Source organism: Phocoena sinus, chromosome 7 (genome assembly GCF_008692025.1).
Source record: "Phocoena sinus isolate mPhoSin1 chromosome 7, mPhoSin1.pri, whole genome shotgun sequence".
NCBI classification, from domain to species: domain Eukaryota; kingdom Metazoa; phylum Chordata; class Mammalia; order Artiodactyla; family Phocoenidae; genus Phocoena; species Phocoena sinus.
The window spans coordinates 30,205,808-30,231,704 of record NC_045769.1 but is presented as its reverse complement, the minus strand read 5'-3'; the positions used below and the strand labels follow the sequence as shown (position 1 = coordinate 30,231,704).

The window sequence follows — 25,897 nt, the reverse complement described above, 5'->3', positions numbered from 1 at the left end:
CGCTCTATAATAAGTATTCTTTTTTTAAAGGAACTCCTTTATTTATTTATTTATTTATTTTTGGCTGTGTTGGGTCTTCGTTTCTGTGCGAGGGCTTTCTCTAGTTGCGGCGAGCGGGGGCCACTCTTTATCGCGGTGCGCGGGCCTCTCGTTGCGGAGCACAGGCTCCAGACGCGCAGGCTAAGTAATTGTGGCTCACGTGCCTAGTTGCTCCGCGGCATGTGGGATCCTCCCAGACCAGGGCTCGAACCCATGTCCCCTGCATTGGCAGCAGATTCTCAACCACTGCGCCACCAGGGAAGACCAGTATTCATTTTATTAGTTTGTGATCCTTCCATAGATTTATACAAACATAAAAAAAATTTAAAAATAAACAATATTTACATTCTTGAAAGTATCAATATAAAAACTATGCTATCTATGTAATTCTATAAAGCGTCACAAACTATTAGGTCTTTACACATGCCTGAGCATGGAAAAAGAATCTACTTAATGCACTGAGTCACAAGTCAGGCATCAAAAATAAAGAAATATTTTGAATTGTTTGTTTCTAATATCTTTCTAAGGATTTAAGTGGAATGATTTACACTAATTAGAGAAGGTCATATAGAATAAGTTACATATGAACTTATTACATAAAATCTAAATAAAAGAATATTTTCATTATAATTGTAACTTTCATATAAACAGTAAATGCAAATAGATGCTGCCGGGTGCTGCCATAGAAGTTGCTTCAATTAAGAATTCTGCAAGGGCTTCCCTGGTGGCGCAGTGGTTGAGAGTCCGCCTGCCGATACAGGGGACACGGGTTCGTGCCCCGATCTGGGAAGATCCCACGTGCCGCGGAGCAGCTGGGCCGGTGAGCCATGGCCGCTGAGCCTGCGCGTCCGGAGCCTGTGCTCCGCAATGGGAGAGGCCACAGCAGTGAGAGGCCCGCATACCAGAAAAAAAAAAAAAAAAAAAAAAGAGTTCTGCAAGATTTGTCAGATCACAAGAGTGAGGAACTAGGTCATTAAGGCCTGTAAAAAGAATACACACTTTCAAAAAAAAGGAAGCTTTACTAATTTGGCAGCTAAGCCTAATTTCTCTTGGTCTAGATTTAAATAGAAGGTACCTCTCTATTTTGAATGGATAATTTTCATTGAACAGTTTAATAATTTGCTCAGCCAGCTACCAGGCCTAGTGTTACAACACGACCCTCACTTTCTTTAACCTAAACTTCAAAGTAATCCATTGGTTTCATTTTTTAAAATCACCATTATGTTCCAATTCACCAATCTTTCTCTGAAAATAAACCCAAAGTCAGAATTTCAATATCCCCATGGATAATTAAGGTAAAAATGCCTGCTGTGATGTTAGATATATTTTATTATCCAAATAATCCCAACAAAACAAAGGTTTTGATGTTGTTAATATGAAAATATCTACGACGGGCTTCCCATTTGTATGCTCTACTGGATACCCCATTAAAAAGGAAGTTTTCACACAACCAACACTATCTCTCTGCAGGATTGTGGGTTACAAGATACTGAGATTTGGGTTTACATACTTTAAGCTATTTCAATGACTTGTTCCACATATTCACCAATAAATATGACAAAGTTATTATATAAAGAACATTTTAATGTTGTTCAGTTTATATCTAAACTATATTTAAAGAATACCTATTAGAAGGTAGTCACTATAGTTTTAATTTCTAAAATATTTAGTGACTTCCCTGGTGGCGCAGTGGTTAAGAATCTGCCTGCCAATGCAGGGGACTTGGGTCCGATCCCTGGTCTGGGAAGATCCCACATGCTGCAGAACAACTAAGCCTGTGCGCCACAACTACTGAGCCTGCGCTCTAGAGCCCACAGCCACAACTACTGAGCCGGCATGCTGCAACTACTGAAGCCTGCATGCCTAGAGCCCGTGCTCCGCAACGAGAGAAGCCACAGCAATAAGAAGCCCACACACCACAACGAAGAGTAGCCCCCGCTCCCTGCAACTAGAGAAAGCCCACGCACAGCAACATAGCCAAAAATCAATAAATTTATAAATAAATAAAATAAATTAAATATTTAACAGCGGGACTTCCTTGGCAGTCCAGTGGTTAAGACTCCACGCTTCCACTGCAGAGGGCGCGGGTTTGATCCCAGGGAACTAAGATCCTGCATGCCGTGCAGCACAGCCAAAAAATTTTTAAAGAAATAAAATTTTAAAAATTTTAAAATAAAATAAAAATATTTAACAGCAACCTTTTAAATGTCTTTTGTGGAACTAGGTCTTTGAGAACAAAAAGTATTAAACACAGAGGACATTATTCAACTGACAGCTGATTTCTGCAAACCTAAAATATATGTAATGTAAAGCAGCTAGTTACTAATCACCAAGGAATGATTATGGCACACTGTCATATGATTATCAGTGATGCACTGAGCAATAAACTTTTTACTAATCATGGCAGACATAACCAAATGACATCACATAAATCTGAGAACTATAATCAAGTTCATCTTGGTGTTTGTTTTGTAATACTTAGTTATCATGAAATTTTCTTAAAAACATCACTAAGGGTGGTTTGGGAGATGTTCTGAAAAGGAAGCAGTCGATTCTGCCAGTTAAAAATCATAGGCAAATACAGTTTCCACACAAACAGCGAATTGTCCCAAGCTCACAGTATAGTCTCTTTCATCTCTGACAGGGTCATTATAATATACGAGACCCGATATATACAATGGTCTACATCTAGATTGTTTTATGTTGGACAAAACTCAAATTTCTACTGAAATTATACTCTTGAAAGCATAATATAAATGTTAGATACCATTATTTTAAAACCTATGTCAAACTGAGTGAGTTCTTTCAATAAACAGAGAATAGACCTTCACTTGTTCAATTCTGTTCATTCATTAACACTGGAGATTAAAAACAAAATATACATTGTTCCCGCCCTCATAGAAACCACTGTCTAGCATGACAGACAGACATTAATCTAAGTATAAATTCTACAGTGAAGCAGAGTACAGAGCACAACAGCATATATATCAGGGGGACCCAACACAGTCAGTGGAATCTGGGAATGCTTCTCTGAGAAAGGCAAGTCTCTGAGTCAGAAGTAAGCTAAGATGTTCTAAGATGATCTAAGATGATCTAAGATGTTCTAAGATGTTCTATGATGTAAGCTAAGATGTTCTATGACAGACACTACCTCCATTACGGGGGACTGGGAGCTCTTAAGAGTGAGGGGAGCTTTTTTCGTCTCGGCCGCCGACATGCCATCCAGACTAAGGAAGACCCGGAAACTTAGGGGCCACGTGAGCCATGGCCATGGCCGCATCGGCAAACACCGGAAGCACCCGGGAGGCCGTGGTAATGCTGGTGGCATGCATCACCACAGGATCAACTTCGACAAACATCACCCAGGATACTTTGGGAAAGTTGGTATGAGGCATTACCACTTAAAGGGGAACCAGAGCTTCTGCCCAACTGTCAACCTTGATAAATTGTGGACCTTGGTCAGTGAGCAGACACGGGTAAATGCTGCCAAGAACAAGAATGGAGCTGCTCCTATCATTGACGTGGTGTGATCGGGTTACTACAAAGTTCTGGGGAAGGGAAAGCTCCCAAAGCAGCCTGTCATCGTGAAGGCCAAATTCTTCAGCAGAAGAGCTGAGGAGAAGATTAAGGGTGTTGGTGGGGCTTGTGTCCTGGTAGCTTGAAGCCACATGGTGGGAGATTCATTAAATGATAACAAGTGCTTTTCCAAAAAAAAAAAAGAGTGAGGGGAAATACTGCAGGCTGCAACCACTATGGAGGTATATTAGATATACATACACAGTTCCAAACAACTTAAATATGCCAAGAAGCAGAAAAATCTTAAGGGCATAGTATTTTTTGAGATATCCAACTGAAAAATAGGTTATCTTTTTACAGCAAATATAATGAAAACCAAATTACACAAAATGAAATTTCAAAAATTATATAGGTATGTAAGGAATATGATCAATAGCTACAAAGCAAAGGTTAATTTTTAGTTTTCTGCTTGTTTTAAACCCTTTTTTCCTCAAATGACTCATGCATGATCACTACAGAAAAATTAAAATACACAGACTACAAATTTTTTTTAACTTTATCAATAATTCCACCAGTATCTCTACCAGTGGTTAGAGACAACCACTGGTAATATTTAGGTATATAAACCCCGAAATGTGTTATCTATATAAAGTTTATTTGCGCGTGTGCCCACATGGGCACACACAGAGAAAGACTAGAAGGAGACAGAATCAAAATGTTCACAGTGCTTGGTCTGTTTTGTGAATGGTGACATTATGGTGACTCTCTGCCTTTCTCTAGATTTTTCAATTTTTCACAATAAGCAAGTATCTTCATTATAAACAGAAGGGATTCCCCCCCCAAGAAATCCAAAGTAATAAAACATTTTGAATACATGATATATGGGATTATGTAAATATTAACAGAAAATACAATGAAAAGAAAATTTTAAAATAAGTAAAAGACATAGAATCCTACTTTTGTGGTTTAAAAAAAGACCTAAATATTACTTTTAAATAACACAAAATTTCTAAGCATTGTATTTTTTTAAAGACAGGTAACATTCTCAAATCCTCTACTGAATAAATTCTAATCAAACTCCAGCAAAATTATAGTAATACTTTTACTGTCACCTCATGGCACGATTATTTTGCCATCATAGAACTTTGAGCAACAAAACCAAAATACAATGCTTAAATATTTCAAGATAATATGCCCACCACTCATTGTGTCGCGACTATCCTCTCAAAAATTAGAGAAAACAGACTGAGGTGAGTTCTTAGAAAGCGGTGGCGGTGTGAGGCTCTGACCTGGTCCGACTGCATGCAGCTCTCTGTAGCTCCTGAATCAACTGGCCAGTACATTCTGGCTCTCTACTGGCCGCCTGCAGCAAAGCTTTCCTAAACGTGTGCCGGCATTTCTTTTGACGAGATTCTGCCCGCTCCAGGCGGCAGAGGTGCTTATATTTCTGCTGAAAGTAAGTGCAAAGTTGGGTCACCCTGGAGCTCCTACTCTCTGTATCATCATCATCCGACCTAGAGAGTGCAGGGAGAGAAGCAGAAAACTTGATTACACGTTAGGCTCATTTTAAAAAGGGGAAAAGCAGATGAGGAAGGGGGTCTGGATGCACAGGGCTGAAACTTGTGGCATGTGAGCACACAGTTAACAAAATTAGAGGAAGAGAATTTCAGTAGAGCCGCTGAAAATCAGTACAGTGTTTTTACAATAAGTGAGCAGTAGAGACAATCCAATGCTCTAAGAAGCTTAACCTTCTTAGCGTGTCATGATTAGACACTCAATGCATCAGTGTCTTCCAAGTTTTAAGTGACTAGGGATTTGGGGGAAGAAAATAATTTCTTTACCTCTACTTACTAAAAAGTCTGAGTAAATGACACGACGGTTATGAGGAAACACTCAGCATAACTGATAGGGCATACCAGAAGTAGAGCAGTGAATTCCAATGGAGCAGTGAATACTATCTAAGAGCTGCTCTTTCAGATGTACTGGTTTTTAACTACCCTTTGCTTGCTAAGCACTTAAAAGAATTTTGATTATAGGGATCACGATCATTCTACAGTATTTTTTTAAACTACAGGAGATATCCTAAACAACATTTCATATAACAGGGAATTACACAGAGGCTTTTCTATCATTACGCTAATGTTGATTGATTTGTGGCCCCTGCTGGAGCACTACACTGAAAAGGATGCTGAGGGCACATTTAGGCTCAACAAGAAAGAGAGCTGTGGTTAGTTAGCAACGTCTACCACCAGGGAGGTTAAAAAGGTCACCTTTCTATAGAATAAATGTGACCTCATTTTTTTTTTACTGTTAGGAATAATGCACACAAGACTTGAAAACTGACCTGTGTTATTTTACCTTCCTTCTCTTATAACATAAACAAACAGCACACATATGACACTACAGATGACATATTTATTATCTTACTAATATTCTGTAAATCCTTTCTTGGTTTCTCTTCTTGAGTGGTATTACCTCTTTTTTCTTCAGAATAGCCCATAACAGGCTACTCTGTAAACTTCTGTTTGGTATATGTCTTAAGAGTCATGTTCTCTTCAGTATAGTTTCTACTACAGATATACCAATTGAAGGATCTCACTTCAACCTTTTCACCTATTAGACATTTACTCTATGTCTATCATGCTTTGTGAAAAAGCTAAGAGCTTTTTAAAATTTCAGTTTCCCAAGACCTACCCTACATCTACTGAACCAGAATTTCCATGGGATGGGATGCAGGAATCTCTATTTTAATTGTTCCCCAAAGTCCCACAGCAGGTCTCCATTTGGGAATTGTAGTAGAGCCAGTACATGCTGTTAGTATCTTTAATGTGAGGTAGAGAATAAGAAACATAGGAGAGGTACAGATAAAATGCTTTTAAAGTTCCCTAGAAAGACTGCTGGATGAAAGGCTTTTTGTAGAGGAGATGACAACAGAACTGAACCTTGAAAAAAGGGTAGAATTTGAAGATGAGCACAGAAAGGTACCTCACAAGGATAAAGCAATGTAAGCCAAGATACAGAGATGGACAGGATGGGGAACAGCAAGGACTGAGTAGCTTGGTTTGGCTAAGGCGTGGGGAATGCAGGGGAGTGCTGGTGGGTTAGGTAGACTTTCTAAAGCTAAAAGCCAGATTAAAGAGTTCAACCTTTATTCCATAGGCAATGAAGAACCTTGTAGATTATTAAGAAAATAGCTAACAATAACAGAGCTATGCATGAGAAAGATTACACTGTCAGCAGATATAAATGGAGGAAGAGACAGAAGAAGAGAACAGTGAGGAAATTATGATAAAACTCCAGGTAAGAAATAACAAGGACCCTACACCAGGGGGGCAGCAGCAGGACTAGAGAATATGAGACGTAATCTGCATGTATAAGAGACTCTGGGGACTTCCCTGGTGGTCCAGTGGTTAAAAATCTACCTTCCAATGCAGGGGACGTGGGTTCAATCCCTGGTCAGGGAACTAAGATCTCAGATGCTGTGGGGCAACTAAGCCCTTGCGCCACAACTACTAAGCCAGCGTGTTCTGGACCCCGCATGTTCTGGACCCCGCATGGTGCAACTAGAGAAGCCCATGCACTACAACAAAAGATCCCATGTGCTGCAACGAAGATCCCATGTGCCACAATGAAGACCCGAAGCAACCAAATAATTAAAAAAAGAAAAAAGAGAGAGACAAGACTTTGTCAGCTGGGCAAGGAAGATGGAAGGGACAATAATCACCCAGCTGTTTCCACTGGCAAAAAGAGCAGGAAACAGGAGCAAGAGCAGATCTGGGGTAGGAAATAAATTCCATTTTAGACCTAGGTAATTTAAAGTGCAGATGAGGGGCTTCCCTGGTGGCACAGAGGTTAAGAATCCGCCTGCCAATGCAGGGGACACGGGTTCGAGCCCTGGTCCGGGAAGATCCCACATGCCGCAGAGCAGCTAAGCCCGTGCACCACAACTACTGAGCCTGTGCTCTAGAGCCCGCAAGCCACAACTACTAAGCCCACGTGCCACAACTACTTAGCTCGCATGCCTAGAGCCCGTGCTCCGCAACAAGAGAAGCCACTGCAATGAGAAACCTGCGCACCGCAACGAAGAGTAGCCCCCACCTGCTGCAACTAGAGAAAGCCCGCGCAGAGCAACGAAGACCCAACTCAGCCACAAATAAATAAATAAATAAATTTATTTTTTAAAAAAGTACAGATGAGGCAACATAGGGAGTGGTGGAAAAACAGTTGGAAATTATAAACTTAGGCACGTTTAGAGAAGAGATACAGATTTTGGAGTCAACGGCTAACAACTGGGAGTGACTAAAAGTAAAAGGCCACAGAGATAATAGAAAGAACACAACACATAAGGGCCATTATCACAAAAGAATTTGGTGACTGGGTATGAAGGATAAGAAAGTCAATAATGACTTTGAATCTGTATAACTAAGAGAATGGAAGCGCCATAACAGAAAGATGAAAGAAGAGAAGCAATAAGTCTTAAAGGGAAAATAAAGCTAGGGTGGAAAATCAACTGCCAACATTGTTATTTAAAAAGACTCTTATTACTGCAGAGAAAATGGACTAGATGAGTGTTTCTCAAGTTAACCATGTACATCATGATAAAAGTTTTCAAAGCTTATTCATAACTTCCCAAATTATCTTGCTGTGGTCCAGTAACAAGCAGTTTGCAGACTAGCACAGATCTACAGACCATCCTTGGCACTGTCCTAAACTAGAAAATCTTCGATGCCTCCCACTTCTAAGATGCTAGACATTAATATTTCAAATCTGGTTGCTGAGGAAGAGTAGCAAATTAGGAAGAGAAAGGCCAGTTCCCATAATATACCAGCAGTGACAAGGGCTGGTAGCTACAGCATTTCTCGATATGTGTTAAGTTTCCTTCTTTCTTTAACTTTTCTCATCTGGGTGAAATGGAGACACAGCTGGCTCACCTAACTCCCATGGTCAAGAGAAAGAAATGATACATGTGAAAGCACAATATAAGTACAGGTATTATTATTAAGATGCTACTAATAGCTCCAAATAAATACAGAGCAGTAAATTCCAAACCTGATTTCGTAAAACTTCAGGCTTGTCTGTAATCTCAAGGCATGACGTGAAATTTTCCAAATAAAAGTCACTTTATCTTATTTTATTAAAACAACAAAAGAGCGAAAACTTCCCACAAAGAAAAGATTCATGACCAGATGGCTTCACTGGTGACTTACACAAAATGTTTAAAGAATTAGGGGACTTCCCTGGTGGTCCAGTGGTTAAGACTCTGAGCTTCCACTGAAGGGGGCATGGTTCAATCCCTGGTCAGGGAGCTAAGATCCCACATGCCACGCATATAGATAAATAAATATTAAGAAAAGAAGGCGTAGTCAGAGCTGAGGAAAAAAAATAAGGCATAGACAGTTACACATCAATAAAAAATAAAATTTTTTAAGTGACAGCAAGATAAAAACTTTTTCAGACTTTCAAAAGCTGAAAGAATTTATCACTAGAACACCTGCACTACAAGATATATTAAAGGAAACCTCTCATACAGAAGAAAATGACATCAGATGGCAATCTGGAACTACTCAAAGAATGAAGAACTCTCTAGAAATTGTAAAAACGTGGGGGATTATAACATGGGTAGAAGGAAAACGTACGACAACTATAGCACAAAGGATGGGAAAGGAGAAATGGAAGTACACCGTCATACGGTTCTTATACATGAAGGGGTATAACACTTAAAGATACACTAAGGCAATTAAGTATGTATACTGTAAACCCTAAAGCAACCACTATAAAAATAAAACAGAGAAATGCAGCTAATAAGCCAAGAAAGGAGATAAAATGAAATCATAAAAAAATAATCAAAAAAGAAAAACAGGGGAAAAAGGACAAGAACAAATAGGACAAATAGAAAACAAATAAAAGATGTTAGACTTAAATCCAATAGTATCAATAATCACATTAAATTTAAATGGTCTAAATACCCCAAATAAAAAGTAGAGATTGTCAGAGTACATAAAAAAGTAAGACCTAATTATATGCGGCCAACAAGAAACCCACTTCAAATACAAAGACTAAAATAGGTTAAAAGTAAAAGGACTGGGGCTTCCCTGGTGGCGCGGTGGTTGAGAGTCCACCTGCCAACGCAGGGGACATGGGTTCGTGCCCCAGTCCGGGAAGATCCCACATGCCGCGGAGCGGCTGGGCCTGTGAGCCATGGCCGCTAAGCCTGCGCGTCTGGAGCCTGTGCTCCACAACGGGAGAGGCCACAGCCACAACAGTGAGAGGCCCGCGTACCGCAAAAAAAAAAAAAAAAAAAAAAGTAAAAGGACTGAAAAAGATACCAAGTTAGCAGTAACCAAAAGAAAGCTCGAGTGGCTACACTAATATCACATAAAGTAAGATCTCAGAGCAAACACTATGACTGGGATAAGGAGCGTCATTTTATAAAAATAAAAGGATCACTTCATCAAGAGAACAGAACAATCTTAAATGTTTATGTATCAAATAACAGAACTACAAAATGGGTGAAGTAAAAAGTGAAAGAACTCATACAAATCAATAGCGAAAAGGCAAAAAATCCAATTTTGCAAAAGAAGACATACAGATGGCTAATAGGTATATAAAAAGATGCTCACCATAGTTAATCATCATTAAAATGCAAATCAAAACCACAATAAGATATCACCTCACACCTGTTGGAATGGCTACTACCAAAAAGAAATAAGTGTTGGTGAGGATGCGGAGAAAAGGGAATCCTTGTACACTGTTGGTGGGAATGTAAATTGGAGCAGTCACAATGGGAAACAGTATGGAGGGTCCTCAAAAAATTAAAAATAGAACAGAATTACCACATGATCCAGCAATCTCACTTCTGGGTAAACATAACCAAAGGAAATGAAATCACTGTCTCAAAGAGATATTAGCACCGCCAAGTTCACTGTATCATCATTCACAATAGCTAAGATGTGGAAGCAACATAAGTGCCCACACACAGATGAATGGAAAAAGAAATTGTATGATATGTATACAATGGAATATTATTCAGCCATAAAAAAGAATGAAATGTTGCCATTCATGACATCATGGATGGACATCAAGGGCATTATGCTAAACGAAACAAGTCAGAAATAGAAACAAATACCATGTGTTCTTTCTTATATGTGGAATCTTTAACAAAACAAAACAAAACAAAACAGGGACTTCCCTGGTGGTCCAGTGGGTAAGACTCTACGCTCCCAATGCAGGGGGCCCAGGTTCGATCCCTGGTCAGGGAACTAGATCCCGCATTCATGGTGCACCTAAGAAGCCCGCATGCTGTAACTAAGATCCTGCATGCCACAACTAAGACCCAGTGCAGCCAAAATAAACAAAGAAAACAAAACAAACAAAAACCCCCATCAAGCTCATAGCTACAGAGACTTAATTGGTGGTTCCCAGAGACAGGGGTAATGAGTAAGAATAATAGGTGAACTGTGTTTTGGGGGATTTTGTTTTATTTGTTTTTTAGTTTCCATAAATTTTTAAAAATTTATTTATTTTAATTTATTTATTTTTGGCTGCATTGGGTCTTCATTGCTGTGCATGGGCTTTCTCTAGTTGTGGAGAACGGAGGCTACTCTTTGTTGCAGTGCACAGCCTTCTCATTGAGGTGGCCTCTCTTGTTACGGAGCACGGGCTCTAGGTGCACGGGATTCAGTGATTGTGGCACGCAGGCTCAGTAGTTGTGGCTCACGGGCTCTAGAGTGCAGGCTCAGTAGTTGTGGCGCACGGGCTTAGTTGCTCTGTGGCACGTGGGATCTTCCCAGACCAGGGCTTGAACCCACGTTCCCTGCATTGGCAGGCAGATTCTTAACCACTGCACCACCAGGGAAGCCCAGTTTCAATAAACTGAATAATAAAAAACGATCCTGTTTAGTCTCTCATGGTAGAAATAAGACAGCAAAAGAAACGTTGTGAACAATGATACCAAGAGTCTTATTCAGGGGCTGAAGGTCGTCCTGCTCTCCATCAACATTGCCTCACCCCATCTTTCACACCCAAGCATACATATGTTGTTTTTATTGGCTACAAAGCAAATGTGATAATATTAAGGGATAGTTTAAAAATAAAGAATGTAATTTTCAAAAAAAAAAAAAAAAACGTGAGAGACCTAAAAGGAGAAATAATCAAATCCGCAAGTAGAGATTTCAACATCCCTTTCCAGTAACTGACAGAACAAAATGAAAGAAAATCACCAAAGATGAAAAGAAAGAAAATTAAAGAAGACCTGAACAACACTATCAACCAACTTGACTTAATTGACATTTACAGAACACTGTAATCTAAATGTGGTCTCTGAACATAGTACAATTAAATTAAAAACCAATTCCTGATAAATCCCCAAATATGTGGAAACTAAATATCACTTCTAAATAACCCATAGATCAAAGAAGACATCAAAAGGGGTATTAGAGGGAATTCTCCGGTGGTCCAGTGGTTAGGAACTCTACTCTCTCACTGCCAAGGGCCTGGGTTCAATCCCTACTCAGGGAACTAAGATCCCACAAGCCACGCAGCGTGGCCAAAACAGAAAAAGGCGGGGCGGGGCGGGGGAATTAGAAAATATTTTGAATTGAATAAAAATGAAAACATGTTGTATCAAAATTTGTGGGATGCAGCTAAAACCAGTGTTTAGAGGGAAATGTATAGCACCAAGCATCTATGTTAGAAAACAAGAAGGACTTCCCTGGTGATGCTGTGGTTAAGAATCTGCCTGCCAATGCAGGGGACATGGGTTCGATCCCTGGTCTGGGAAGATCCCACATGCCGTGGAGCAACTAAGCCCATGAGCCACAACTGAGCCCACGTGCCGCAACTACTGAAGCCCGCATGCTGCAACTACTGAAGCCCATGCGCCCAGAGCCCATGCTCCGCAACAAGAGAAGCTACTATAATGAGAAGTCCACGCACTGCAACGAAGAGTAGCCCCCACTCGCCACAACTAGAGAAAACCCTCGCACAGCAACCAAGACCCAAGGCAGCCAAAAAAAAATTAAAAAAAAGAAAACAAGAAATATCTCAGATTTAACTGATTTAAGCTATTACCTTAAAAACGTCAAAAAAAATTAAAGCCAAACAAAAGGAAACAAAGAGCAGAAAGCAATGAAATAAAAAACAAGAAATTAAAATTTAAAAAAAAAAAAAAAAAAAAAATCAATGAAACCAAAAGCTTTCTTCAAAAAGATTAAAATCTGGGCTTCCCTGGTGGTGCAGTGGTTGAGAGTCTGCCTGCCGATACAGGGGACACGGGTTCGTGCCCTGGTCCGGGAAGATCCCACATGCCACGGAGCGGCTGGGTCGTGAGCCATGGCCATTAAGCCTGAGTGTCTGGAGCCTGTGCTCCGCAATGGTAGAGGCCACAACGGTGAGAGGCCCGTGTACCACACACACACAAAAAAGGATTAAAATCTATTTGAAGCTATTTTTTTATATTTATTAATTTATTTTTTGGCTGTGTTGGGTCTTTGTTGCTGTGCGTGGGTTTTCTCTAACTGTGGCAAGTGGGGGCTACTCTTCGTTGCAGTGCGTGGGCTTCTCATTGCTGTGGCTTCTCTTGTTGCGGAGCACAGGCTCTAGGCGCTCGGCTTCAGTAGTTGTGGCTCAGCGGGCTCTAGAGCACAGGCTCAGCAGTTATGGTGCACGGGCTTAGTTGCTCTGTGGCATGTGGGATATTCGCAGACCAGGGTTCGAACCTGTGTCCCCTGCATTGGCAGGTGGATTCTTAACCACTGCACCACCAGGGAAATCCCTATTTGAAGCTATTTTAATTAAAACTTTGAAGTTATTTGCACAAGGACAAATAGGCCAATGGAAGAGATTAGAAAATGCACAAACAGACATACACATTTATGTCAAGGCTTCCAATGCAATGAAAAATAAGTGTTCAATAAATAGTGCTGCTTAAATAGAGAAGCCATATGGAAAAAGAAAAAAAAAAAGAAGATCCTTGGCCCTAACTCACATCATATATAAAATATACAAAAATAAATTCCAGAAAGATTGTCAGTGAAACAATAAAGCTTCTAGAAGATAATATGAGAAAATAGCTTCATGACCCTGGGGTAAGCAGTGATTTCTTAAACAGGTCACAAATTAACCATACAGGAAAAAACTAATAAACTGTACCCATTGAAATTAAGAACTTTATTCTATCAAAGACATCATTAGGAATGTGAAAAGGGAAGCAGTTACTGGCAGTACTTACTGTTCCTTAATACTACATTTAAGATACCAACTTATTTCTGCTACTGAGAGACCTAAGTAAAATCTTAAGAGCTCCACTTTGGCATATGCATCTACAACTAAACTAAGTAACCAAGGAACCTCTGCCAAAACAAGGCCAAATTTTCTCCCCAAATTTAAGTACAATTTTGGTTTAGGAAGAAAGCTCATGAAAAGGTTCTTCGGGGGGAATGTAGCGATCACGCCGCTGTGCCTTTTTTCCCCCCAAAACACAATGAACTCACTGAGCAATTTTAAATGGCGAAATCTTGAGAAATTTCACATGGCCAAAACTTCTTGAAGATATAATGGACAGGCTAGGTAGGGCCGATTTTCTACAGCTCTCCATTTTCTACTACACTGAAGCACAACAAGAAGCTGGAATAAAGTAGTTCTGTAGGTAGTCTAAAAAAGAAGGACAGAGGTTCCTGTGAGAGAGCACAGTGGCAGATGCAGATGTGCAGCTGCAGGCACAGAAGGGATGGTAAACCAACGCAATCCCAGCTTCACCCAAGGAAAAGAATGTAGTGCCCCATGCCTGAAGCATAATACTAGTTCAACAAGAATACGCTGAACAAGTGAATAAACAAATGAGTGAAGAGGAAAAGATTAAAGGGACAGCTGGGCAGGAAGTAAGGAAAATTGCTTGTAAAAAGGAGAAATATATACTGAAGGAAAAGAAGAGCCAGTCAAAGAAGAAGCAAGTTAGCCAAACTGGCCATGAAAGTAAAATGCTACAGAGATGAAGACAAAGCTGATGGTCACAAGTCTATAACAGCAAAAGAAATATTCTGAGAACTGCACTAGAAGGCAGAAATGGAATATACATGGCTCCTAATCAAGGGCAAATACTCCCAATACTAACGTTCAGGTAATTTTCAGAATTAAAATAGGATTCTTAGCTACCAGGTACTGTGCCGAGCATTTAGTTATGTTATCTATTTATAGCATTTGGAAAATTAACCCAAAATATCCCAAGTCAAGCTAAGCTGATTTGAATTATCAACCTTAGGAAGCATGGTTGATATTATCTATAACTTAGAAAGCTTAAGCTCAATTGTACTTCTGTCTGAAAACAAGAAATGCTAATGGTGAGGAAACAGTCTTAAATGACATATAAAATGGAATCTCAGAGAGAGAAAAAAAATATATAGCATTTTCCAATAGTAACTAGGAGACAGGGGAGACAGGGACAACTATACAGGATATAAAGCCCAAGAGTGGAAATGGAGGCATCAGGCTGTTATAGTTTAATGACACTGGCCATTAATAAATCCAGCTAACTCTCCTTGCTCTAATTCCATGTCCAAATAAGCTTCTGACTATAATTTGCTTCCCGTATAGTTTTGCTTAGTGAACATCTGTACTACTTAATGATGATAATTCCTACTAAAAACTGTCATTTTGGCTTATACATTAGCCTCTAGTGAATCAGCTCCCTAAGCCTAATCATTTCTGGGTGTACTAACAAATCACATTTTTAAGCCTATAAATTCAGAAACCGGACCTTAGAATGTATATGCCTACTATGATACTGTGAAATTCTAGGAGTCGGCCTGGGTGCAGATAGTCTCCCCTCTGTCTTGCTGAACACCTATACAAACCACAGTACTTAAACGAAAATAATAATTAGCTGAGTCTGTGAGTCATCTTTTAGCCCCACAGAGAAGGATCTATCTCAGTCCTGTCACACCGCACCAAGCATATACCTATGATGCTGAGGCAGTCCCCTGAAAGAGAACTAGTCTTCTTCTTACCACTGAAGCGGCTGGGCATTAACCTACAGCTTTCTGATAAGGTAGATATTGAGAACCTCCAACGAGATTATTTCAAAAAAAATATTTTAACATAGAAATATTCAGCGCATTAGAAATATCAGAGAATGGATAGGGATATCTCTGGTGGCACAGTGGTTAAGAGTCTGCCTGCCAATGCAGGGGACACAGGTTCGAGCCCTGGTCCAGGAAGATCCCACATGCCGTGAAGGAACTAAGCCCGTGCGTCACAAATACTGAGCCTGTGCTCTTGAGCCCACGAGCCACAACTACTAAAGCCCTCGCACCACAACTACTGAAGCCCGTGCTCTGCAACAAGAGAAGCCACCGCAATGAGAAGCCCGTGCACCGCAATGAAGAGTAGCCCTCACTTGCCACAACTAGAGTAAGTCCTCGCGCAGCAAAGAAGACCCAACGCAGCCATAAATAAATAAATTTATCTTTAAAAAATAAAATGAGGGCTTCCCTGGTGGCGCAGTGGTTGAGAGTCCGCCTGCCGATGTAGGGGACACGGGTTCGTGCCCCGGTCCGGGAAGATCCCACATGCCGCGGAGCGGCTGGGCCCGTGAGCCATGGCTGCTGAGCCTGCGCGTCCGGAGCCTGTGCTCCGCAGCGGGAGAGGCCACAACAGTGAGAGGCCCGCGTACCGCAAAAAAAAAAAAAAAAAAAGAATCCGCCTGCCAATGAGGGGACACGGGTTCGAGCCCTGGTCTGGGAAGATCCCACATGCCGCGGAGCAACTAAGCCCGTGTGCCGCAACTACTGAGCCTGTGCTCTAGAGCCCGTGAGCCACAACTACTGAGCCCGCGTGCCTAGAGCCCATGCTCCGCAACAAGAGAAGCCACCGCAGTAAGAAGCCCGCACACCAGAATGAAGACTAGGCCCCACTCGCTGCAACTAGAGAAAGCCCACACACAGCAACGGAGACCCAATGCAGCCAAAAATAAATAAATTTATTTAAAAAATAAAAATAAAATGAAATTAGCATATATAGGAAAAATCAATCTACTACAGTGGAAATTTAAGAATAAAAAGAGGGCTTCCCTGGTGGCGCAGTGGTTGAGAGTCCGCCTGCCGATGCAGGGGACACAGGTTCGTGCCCTGGTCCGGGACGATCCCACATGCCGTGGAGTGGCTAGGCCCGTGAGCCATGGCCGCTGAGCCTGCGCGTCCGGAGCCTGTGCTCCGCAACGGGAGAGGCCACAACAGTGAGAGGCCCGTGTACCGAAAAAAAAAAAAAAGAATAAAAAGAAAAGGAAGACTCACGTGTGTCTTTCGTATCTGAGGGTCTCTCGGATGGACCAGGCAACCTGGTATGGCGAGGCCTGCTCTGAGTCCTCCAGTTCTTCTCCACTCTCTTCAGACCAGTCCAACCCTAGGACAGAGGAGAGGATGTTGCAAGTTAGAAAAAATGAATATTTATTTAAAATTTACATAAAAAGCTACCTGAAATACATAACCCGACACCTATAGCAAGTACTCTCATAGTGTGAATAAATCCCTCCTGATGAGTTTCAGCCCTGTTCTGGCAAAGGTATTAATAATGAATGTATGACATGCACTCGCATTTAAAATAATGACATTACAACAAAAAGGCTATATTCCACGGATGAACTTCTTTCGTCAGATGCTTCACAAATGGAGTAGAAACAACACAAAGCAAAGAGAGAGTTCAAGTCAAAAAAAGGGGTAGAATTTCTTAAATATCAAAATGTTATACACTAAAATAATGTCGAAAAACATAAAACATGTTCAAAATGACAGGAAAAGAAGCCTAATTCATGTTCAGGCAAGAAAAAGTCAAAAGGTGCCAGTGGACTCATGCTATATGTCATCAAAGAAGGGGCCTAGAATATACTGTGAAAGGCAGGCACACTCCATCCCCTTTTCCCAACATCATCTCTGGAGGAAAGGACACCATCCACTAGGCAGGGCCATTCCCAGGCTCTTGTCCCTTACGGGAAGAGGGAAGGGCAGGATGGCAATGTTCTATTTCTAGTATCGCTTGGGGTTTCTTTCAGTTCTTTTAAACAAGAGCTGTCACGTTTTGAGTTCCATTTGGAAAACAAGGTTAGAGGGAAAAGTGGAGAAATACAGTATAATAATGCTTATTTATTTTGTTAAATCCTATTATTTTTAATGACTGGATAATTGTTAGCTTCCAACATACAGGTTTTGCCTTTTCTTTTTTTCTTTTTTTTTTTTGGCCCCACAGCAGAGTATGCGTGATCCTAGTTCCCTGACCAGGGATCGAACCTGTGCCCCCTGCAGTGGAAGCACAGCATCTTAACCACCTGATCGCTAAGGAAGTCCCAAAGGTTTTGCCTTTTTAATTTTGTATCTTGAAGAGGTCTTAAATACTGATGTTGCATAGCCTAAAATACAACAGTGTGTGGACTACATAACCTTAATAAACTCATACCACTATGAAACTTTAATTAGATACCTTGATGACTAGTATTCTATGTCTTCCTTCTTGAGACCCTCAAAAATCAAAAGACCATCTTCATTAGGCACAGTTAGTTAAAAAGGACCTCACAGATTTCTTCCATAATTTAAATGAGTTTACATGTGCCAAATTGGGAAATTAAGAAAAGGTTAATTGAAATGCAAATTATAAATGCTTAAAATTAAATATTGCCATTGGCATAAAGAAACGCCAAATCTAGTTCCAAGATGACTATTCAAAATGTCAGGTCATCTTAAAAACTAAGTTACTTTCTCTAACTAAAATAATTAGTAGTTTGTTAAAGAGTAAATCAAAAAAATAAAAAAACAAATAAGTGACCACATCATCACCTTCAGGATGTTGAAAGGTGAGATCCTTCAAACACAAAGTGAAATCAAGGCACCTTTAAAAATTAGAACATTGAGTTGTTATTTTTTATATTTTCTGTAGAAGTCATAATAATGTCTACTAAGATACCCATGCTTTCTCTGAAAAAGTCAAGATCTAAGTCATAAGAAGTAAGATGGAAGTGTTTCTCCTGTTGTAAAATTAACTGTCCAATAAAGCAAACCTTTGATCTTGGCTTCGTTATCACTAGTTTCAATGTAACTAATTGAGATAACCAGCCCAACAGGACTGTACAAGCCAATTAAATACTGCGTTTTTCTTTAAGTATTCTTTGCTGACATGAATGCAGAGTACACTTGGTTATAATAGTGCACTGTAATTTCTGGTTTCTCCAAAATAAACTGTTTTAAAAATTTGGGTCCCTCATATGCTTGAATTTTTAAAAAATAAAAAGACAATACTTTTCTATGAGTTTTAGTTCTGTTCAAAATGATTGAAAGTCAGCCCTCAACACAACATAAAATGTCATAGTTTCATAAGTTAAAATATTATCAGCATCTATAAATAAACAGAAATATAAATAAAAATTTAGCAGATGAAAAAAAAAAAATTTAGCAGATGATATGGGTAAAAGGTAGAATAAAAGGCAAACATTTGGAAAGAAAAGTTAGATCTCTGCCTCAAAACTAACACCTAATGAGTTCCAAACAGATGACTAAAATAATAAAAGGGCTAAAAGAAAATATAGGTGAACATATTTATATACTCTTGGAATGAAGAGAGCCTAAACAAGAGGAGAAAATAAACCTGATTCAAAAGGAAGAAATCTTTAAAAAGAGAGAGAGAATACATAAAAAAATTTAACCTCTAAATTCCAAAACCTTTATAGTAGATACTAAAAGCAAGTAACAAATGGGAGTGAGGAGAGGTTTTGCAACAAACATTAAATATGTATAAAAAGCTCTTACACCTATCAATAAAAAAGAGAAATGCTTAAATAAAAATGGATGAGGGCTTCCCTGGTGGCGCAGTAGTTGGGAGTCTGCCTGCCGATGCAGGGGACGCAGGTTCGTGCCCCGGTCTGGGAAGATCCCACGTGCCGCGGAGCGGCTGGGCCCGTGAGCCATGGCCGCTGAGCCTGCGCGTCCGGAGCCTGTGCTCCGCAGTGGGAGAGGCCACAGCAGTGAGAGGCCCGCGTACCGCAAAAAAAAAAAAAAAAAAAAAAAAAAAAAAAAAAAATGGATGAAAAAACTGACAAGATAAAATAGGAAATACATATGTCCAAAAAAAGTAGTATGAACCAATATTCAAAACTACATTATTAATCTAAAAGAGCAGTCCTTACTCAAAAGTATGGCCCACAGATCCCCAGGGGTCCCTGAAACACTTTTTAGGGAGATGCTTAGGTCAACACTATCTTCAAAACAATACTAAAATGTTATTTGCCTTTTTTACTGTGTTGACATTGGCACTGATGGTAAAAACAACAACAAAAAACCCATGGTGGGTGAAACTGCTGACGCCTTAGCGTGAACCAAGGCAGGGGCACAAAACTGTACTAGTTGTCAATATATATTCCATACCATGACTTGCAATTAAATGAAAACAAGTATACAAAAAACAATTTAAGACCATCCTTGATAAAGCACTCATTTATTAAAGACTTTATTTGATTATATCTTGATTCTTGTGTATATGTCTTTATGATGCTGTGTGTGATGAAATGCGAGGTATATATAAAGCACCTCTATTGCATCCGAAGAAAGTACAGCAGCTGTCTTGAGGAAAAGCACTTTGTGGGACTCTTAGTTGTGACCTGAACTAGCTGCTTTCCCCTCATTCAACACCAATTTTATTTGAAAGAGTGACTGACAAACTATTGGCTATCTGGCAGTCATTTTTTCTAAAATGAACATAGTGAAACCATCACCCCAAGGAAAACAATGAACAGTATTTATTGCCAATAGTAACATTCAAATGTTCACTTGAAAGCTCAGTTTTGGGGGAAACTTGAATTTATCACTGAAAGTATGACAAATACCTAAGAGTTGGACTTCTCCGGTAAGACTGGTGCTAATATTAATGAATGCAATCTAAAATTTTTGTATAATGAAATGTGTCAACATTTGGGACATCTGTGTAACTCAGTAGAGCAATATCTTCCAAATGACCAACATACGATGTTACAACATCACTCATGGGTAAAATATTCATTCAAATATCAATGGAGGGGGGCTTCCCTGGTGGCGCAGTGGTTGAGAATCTGCCTGTCAATCCAGGGGACACGGGTTCGAGCCCCGGTCTAGGAAGATCCCACACGCCGCGGAGCAACTACTGAGCCTGCGCTCCGCAACAAGAGAGGCCGCAATAGTGAGAGGCCCGCACATCGCGATGAAGAGTGGCCCCCGCTTGCCGCAAGTAGTGAAAGCCCTCGCGTAGAAACGAAGGCCCAACACTGCCAAAAATAAATTAATTAATTAATTTAAAAAAAAAATCAATGGAGGGCTTCCCTGGTGGCACAGTGGTTGAGAGTCCGCCTGCCGATGCAGGGGACACAGGTTCGTGCCCCGGTCCGGGAAGATCCCACATGCCGTGGAGCGGCTGGGCCCGTGAACCATGGCCGCTGAGCCTGCGTGTCCGGAGCCTGTGCTCCACAAAGGGAGAGGCCACAACAAGTGAGAGGCCCGCGTACCAAAAAAAAAAAAAAACAAAAAAAAAAACAATGGATTTTAATGTAACAGTATGCAAAATTCCTAGATATGGTTTCAGATTCCATGTTGAAACTAATTTTTAAGAAACTACCACTTGTCAAGTTTTGGTGTAGAACCAATTACAAATATCTACAATTATTTGGAAAAAACTATTAAAATATCCCTCCATTTTCCAGCTACAAATGTGTAAGGCCATATTTTTATCTCCTAACCAGAAAAAAAAAAACCACATATCAGGACACATTGAATGCAGAAGCACATATCTAGCACATCAGACATTAAGATTTGCTAAACAACGTCAAACAATACTGCTCTCCCCATTATATGTGTTTTTGTTTTAGAAAACAGTTATTTTTCATAAAAAGAACATGTTAACATGCAGTAAATTTATTGTTACTTTAAAATGAATTAGTATTTTTTTAATTTCTCAGTTTTAACTTCTAATTCAGTAAATATAACTCACATATACAAAATCTCTACCGTGTCCTCGATAATTTTTGAGAGTGCAAAAAAAGTGATTCTCAGGCCAAACACTTGAGAAACACTGATCTAAGGTATGCAAATTAAAGCAAACTTTCTATCAAATTTGCAAAGGCTAAATAATAATAATAATATCTAATATCCAGGGCTATAAAGATGTAGAGAAACTGTCATTCTCATACACTGCTGAAAGAAAAGTAAACTGACAAAACAATTCTGAAGGAAAATTTGGCAATATACATCAGAAACCTTTTTAAAAAGTGCAAAAGCTTGGGATCAGCAATTCTGCTTCCAGGAATCTATTTGAAGGAAAAATTAAAGATGTGACGGTAATTATTTTACTGAGAGGGCTATATAGCTACAACACTTTACACTTTAATAAATTGGAAATGATTTAAATTCAAGAAAGAATTCAGCTGTGACAAACTGTGTATGAAAAATTACTAACGTGATAATACATTACAAAACATTTTAAAACAGGTTACAATACTGTACATACAACAGGAACTTACTTTTATGTATCTAAAAGAATATGCCAAGATATTAACAAATAGGTATTAATAAGGCTTGGGGTGTTTTAATTTATTACTTTGCTTATCTATATTTTTTCTTTAAGTTTTATTAGTTTTTTTAATTACCAAAAGTCATACATGGTTTAATAACAAATGAAATAATATGAAGCTGTAGAAGAAGAAATATCACTCCCATCTCCCCAAAACATATCCTGTCCAATTCCATCCCCCGCCATGGTAGCCAATGTTAACAGACTGATAGTGTACATCCATTCACACTTTAACTATGCTCATACCAGAGAGGCATACATCTATCCATATGATTGATCAATAGATATACTGGTGTCCCTTGTTTGTTCACTTTGCTTATTTTTACAAACATGGGACAGTACAATACCTCTTGGTATTTTTCTACTTGTTAATGTATCATGAGCACATCCAGGTAAAAGATGGAGATTTCATTCATTCTTTTTAATAGTTGCATACTTCATAAAATGTATATGTACCAGAATTTACCCAATTCTGAATTTCCTATAGGTTATAAAGGTTGTTTTCAGATTTTTAATACTGCAAGCAATACTGTAAGCAATGCTGTAGTAAACAACCTGGAACACATATCCTTACGTTCTGATATTTTTTTTTTATCCATAGATAGAGTCCCAAAAGTGAGCTTGCTGGCTATACATATACTTTTAATTAGTATATATTGTTGCATTACTCACCAGCAAAGTATGAGATCCCATATCCTCATCAACAACAGATATACTTTTTGCCAATATGATAGTAAATCATTGTTACTTTAATTTGCGTTTCCTCGTCTGTTACGAGGATTGAGGTTTTCATTTGTTTATTGACCATTTATATTTCTTCTTCCTCTATTCCCATCCTTTTCCCATTTTTCTATTGCTGTCATATGTCATGCAAATAATTTTTCCTAAAGTTAGAATCACAACTCACAACACATTCAAGAATAAATTCCAAGTGAATCAAAGACTTAAATGATCAAAAATAAAACAAACTATTAATAGAAAATACAGAATAACTGTATAAACTCGCTATCAGAGAGATTTTCTTGAGTAAGATAAAACTCAGAAGCAATAAAGGAAAGACAGACATCTGACTACATTAAAGTTTTATCTGTAATTTTTTGCTTTTCAATCGTGAACAGGTATTACTTTAAGAATTTTTTTTTTTTTTTCAGAAAACTGTCAGCAGATATTTACAATGCTATCTTATTCCAAAGTCCTGTGATAAGACATGTGGAGAACTTCATTAGACACACAGGGACTGAGCTCAGAGGTACAAAACCAAACACAACTGCTTTTAATACTGCTACTACTACCGCTAGAAGCTATAACTGGAATTCTAAATTCCCAGCTCCTATTTCTTCTGTAACCTGTTCACCAGTCACTGTCCTGTCCAGTAGCATATTTACTTTAAAGAGGTCTACCTAAATACGAATCTTTAATTGACCACTCTGTCCAAGTATTCTTTTACTCCTATTACATGAGAAGGTTATGAAAATAAAACCTTGTGCAATAGGCACATCTTGTCACATTACACACACATGATATGGTAAAATAGACGGTAACTCACCTAAATGGGGAAACAGATCAGTGTCCAGCTGATGTTTTTGGGTGCACAGTTTCACCAGTCTCTGCAGTCGACTTATACAAGAGAAGTGTGGAGAGAAGGCTGTGGCTTTCATAAGGACCCGGTCAGTCCTGGGCGGGTCCACGACGGGAGCCCTACTAGATGGCAGGAGGGGCAGAGGCCTCTTGTGAGACAACTGCCTGGCTTGTGCTATAGTGTGTGGAGTGGGGGCCACTCCCTGCATTGGTAGGCTGGTGTTCTGAGGTTGAGGTGACTTGCACACTAGACCCTGCGGTGGCGCTGGAGGTTTTAAAGTGGATAAAGGTGACAGGTGGGAGTGCTGCTGCAGAGGCTGCTGCTGAGAAGGTGCAGGAGGGGGACTAAAGTGCTCTTGTCGAACTTTTAAAATCTCTGTCTCTCTCTGGCGCTGCCGATTCTGGGCCAACTTGCTCTGCAACTTCTTTCTCACAGTTGCCCCTTTCTTTAGGTCATCATCTTCCTCGTTGAAAGCAAATGGGTCTTCCAACTCAGTTTCCAGGTAGTGGAGAGGGACCCTTGCCCCCGGTGGAGAGAGGGACATTCCATCCAGTCCATTGGGCATCTTCAAGGCCAACGTGGGCACCGTCAGGCTAAAGGCCATGGTATCCATTTGGTGCCTGACCTTTACCTCATCTAGAGGATCATTCTTTTTCTTCCTCTCTTTTTTCGGGATAAAGCCAAGTACCTGCAAGTGGCTGTTGCAGTACCTTTAAAAATACACACATATACAGGAAAATGTTCATGATACATATTAAAAAAGGAGAATAGAAAACTACGTATCATAAAATGTGAATCCTAATATGTTCCAAATGCATGACTCTAATAACTCTTTGGCATTCATGGATGTGATTTATACAACTTCCACTACCCTCAAGCAACCCTCAAAGTCTGTGCAATTTTGCTAAAGCAAATATATGAATTGTACATGTGAAGAGGCTGCCAGACAGAAGCAAGTCATTCAAATAGTGAGTGGCCCTGGATAACCAACCACCCAGCTATTGCTTCTCACACCACTTTGTTATTCTCTATTCATAGCATACAAAGTAGCTCATCAGGAGTCTAAAGGATCACTTAAAATTCTCTTATGGAGAAAAAAATATATGTCCCAAAGCCGTTCAAGTATTGGAGATTCACAAAGATCTGATGACAGAACACTTCAGAATGTTAAATGTCAAAGAAATGATGCAAATGAACGTATTTACAAAACAGAAACGGACTCACAGACTTAGAGAATGAACTTATGGTTATGGGGGGAGGGGGGAAGGATGGAGGGAAGGGATAGTCAGGGAGTGTGGGATCCACAAGTACGCACTGCTGTATTTAAAAAGGATAACCAACAAGGACCTACTGCACAGCACAGGGCACTCTGCTCAGTGTTATGTGGCAGCCTGGATGGGAGGGGAGTCTGGGGGAGAATGGATACCCGTATATGTATGGCTGAGTCGCCTTGCTGTGCACCTGAAACTCTCACAACATTGTTAATCGGCTATGCTCCAATATAAGATAAAAAGTTTAAAAAAAAGAAAAGAATGCCAAATGTCTACTGTGTGTGTTCTACACACACACACACACACACACACACACACACACAGAGAGAGAGAGAGGGAGAAGGAGAAAATAAAATAATAAAACTAGTTAGTGCGATAATCGATTAAATGAGTTTCTCAATAGCCAGCCACGTGTTAAGTACAAGGATTATCTCCTCTAGCTAGTTTCTACCTGCAGTAGGTACTAAAATAATGCCCTTTATACAGATGAGGAAACTAAATTTTATACAAATTAAATAACTTGCCCAAAGCCACCTATCTGGAAAGTGACAGAGCTGAGACAAACTAAAAATCAAAGCTTGTATAGCACAGGAAACAATATTTAATATCCTGTGATAAACTATAATGGAAAAGACTATGAAGAAGAATGTATATATATGTATAACTGAATCACTGTGCTATACAGCAGAAATTAACACAACATTGTAAATCAACTATACTTCAATTAAAAAAATAGAAAAAAATAAATGTCAAAGCTCACAGAGACTCCATAAGTCTTCAACAATGAGCAGGTTACTTCTGTAATATAAATGCTATTTTTAAAATACTATGAAAAGACAGAATCCTTCTACATAATGAGAAAGTAGAACGCATGTTATTCCAATAAATTTCACTGAAATCCTGTGAAGGCTTCTAACCAGTA

The 25,897-nt window shown here is 39.6% G+C and overlaps 2 protein-coding genes across 7 annotated transcripts in view; one reads left to right on the top strand and one right to left on the bottom strand.

The window, feature by feature from the left end:
* Positions 1–25,897, bottom strand: part of INO80D (INO80 complex subunit D) — a 72,246-nt gene that overhangs the window by 23,105 nt on the left and 23,244 nt on the right. For all 6 annotated transcript variants that reach the window (XM_032636905.1, XM_032636908.1, XM_032636904.1 and 3 more), the window contains 3 exons: positions 23,672–24,414; positions 16,842–16,950; positions 4,845–5,069 (listed from right to left, as the gene is read on the bottom strand). In XM_032636905.1, coding sequence (XP_032492796.1) covers positions 4,845–5,069; positions 16,842–16,950; positions 23,672–24,414 — 1,077 coding nt within the window. The remainder of the gene's footprint in view (positions 1–4,844; positions 5,070–16,841; positions 16,951–23,671; positions 24,415–25,897) is intronic.
* On the top strand, positions 1,180–3,745 carry LOC116756497 (60S ribosomal protein L27a-like). The gene is given in 2 exon segments (XM_032636910.1): positions 1,180–1,184; positions 3,221–3,745. A coding segment is annotated over 1 exon segment (447 nt). The 5' UTR covers positions 1,180–1,184; positions 3,221–3,254; the 3' UTR covers positions 3,702–3,745.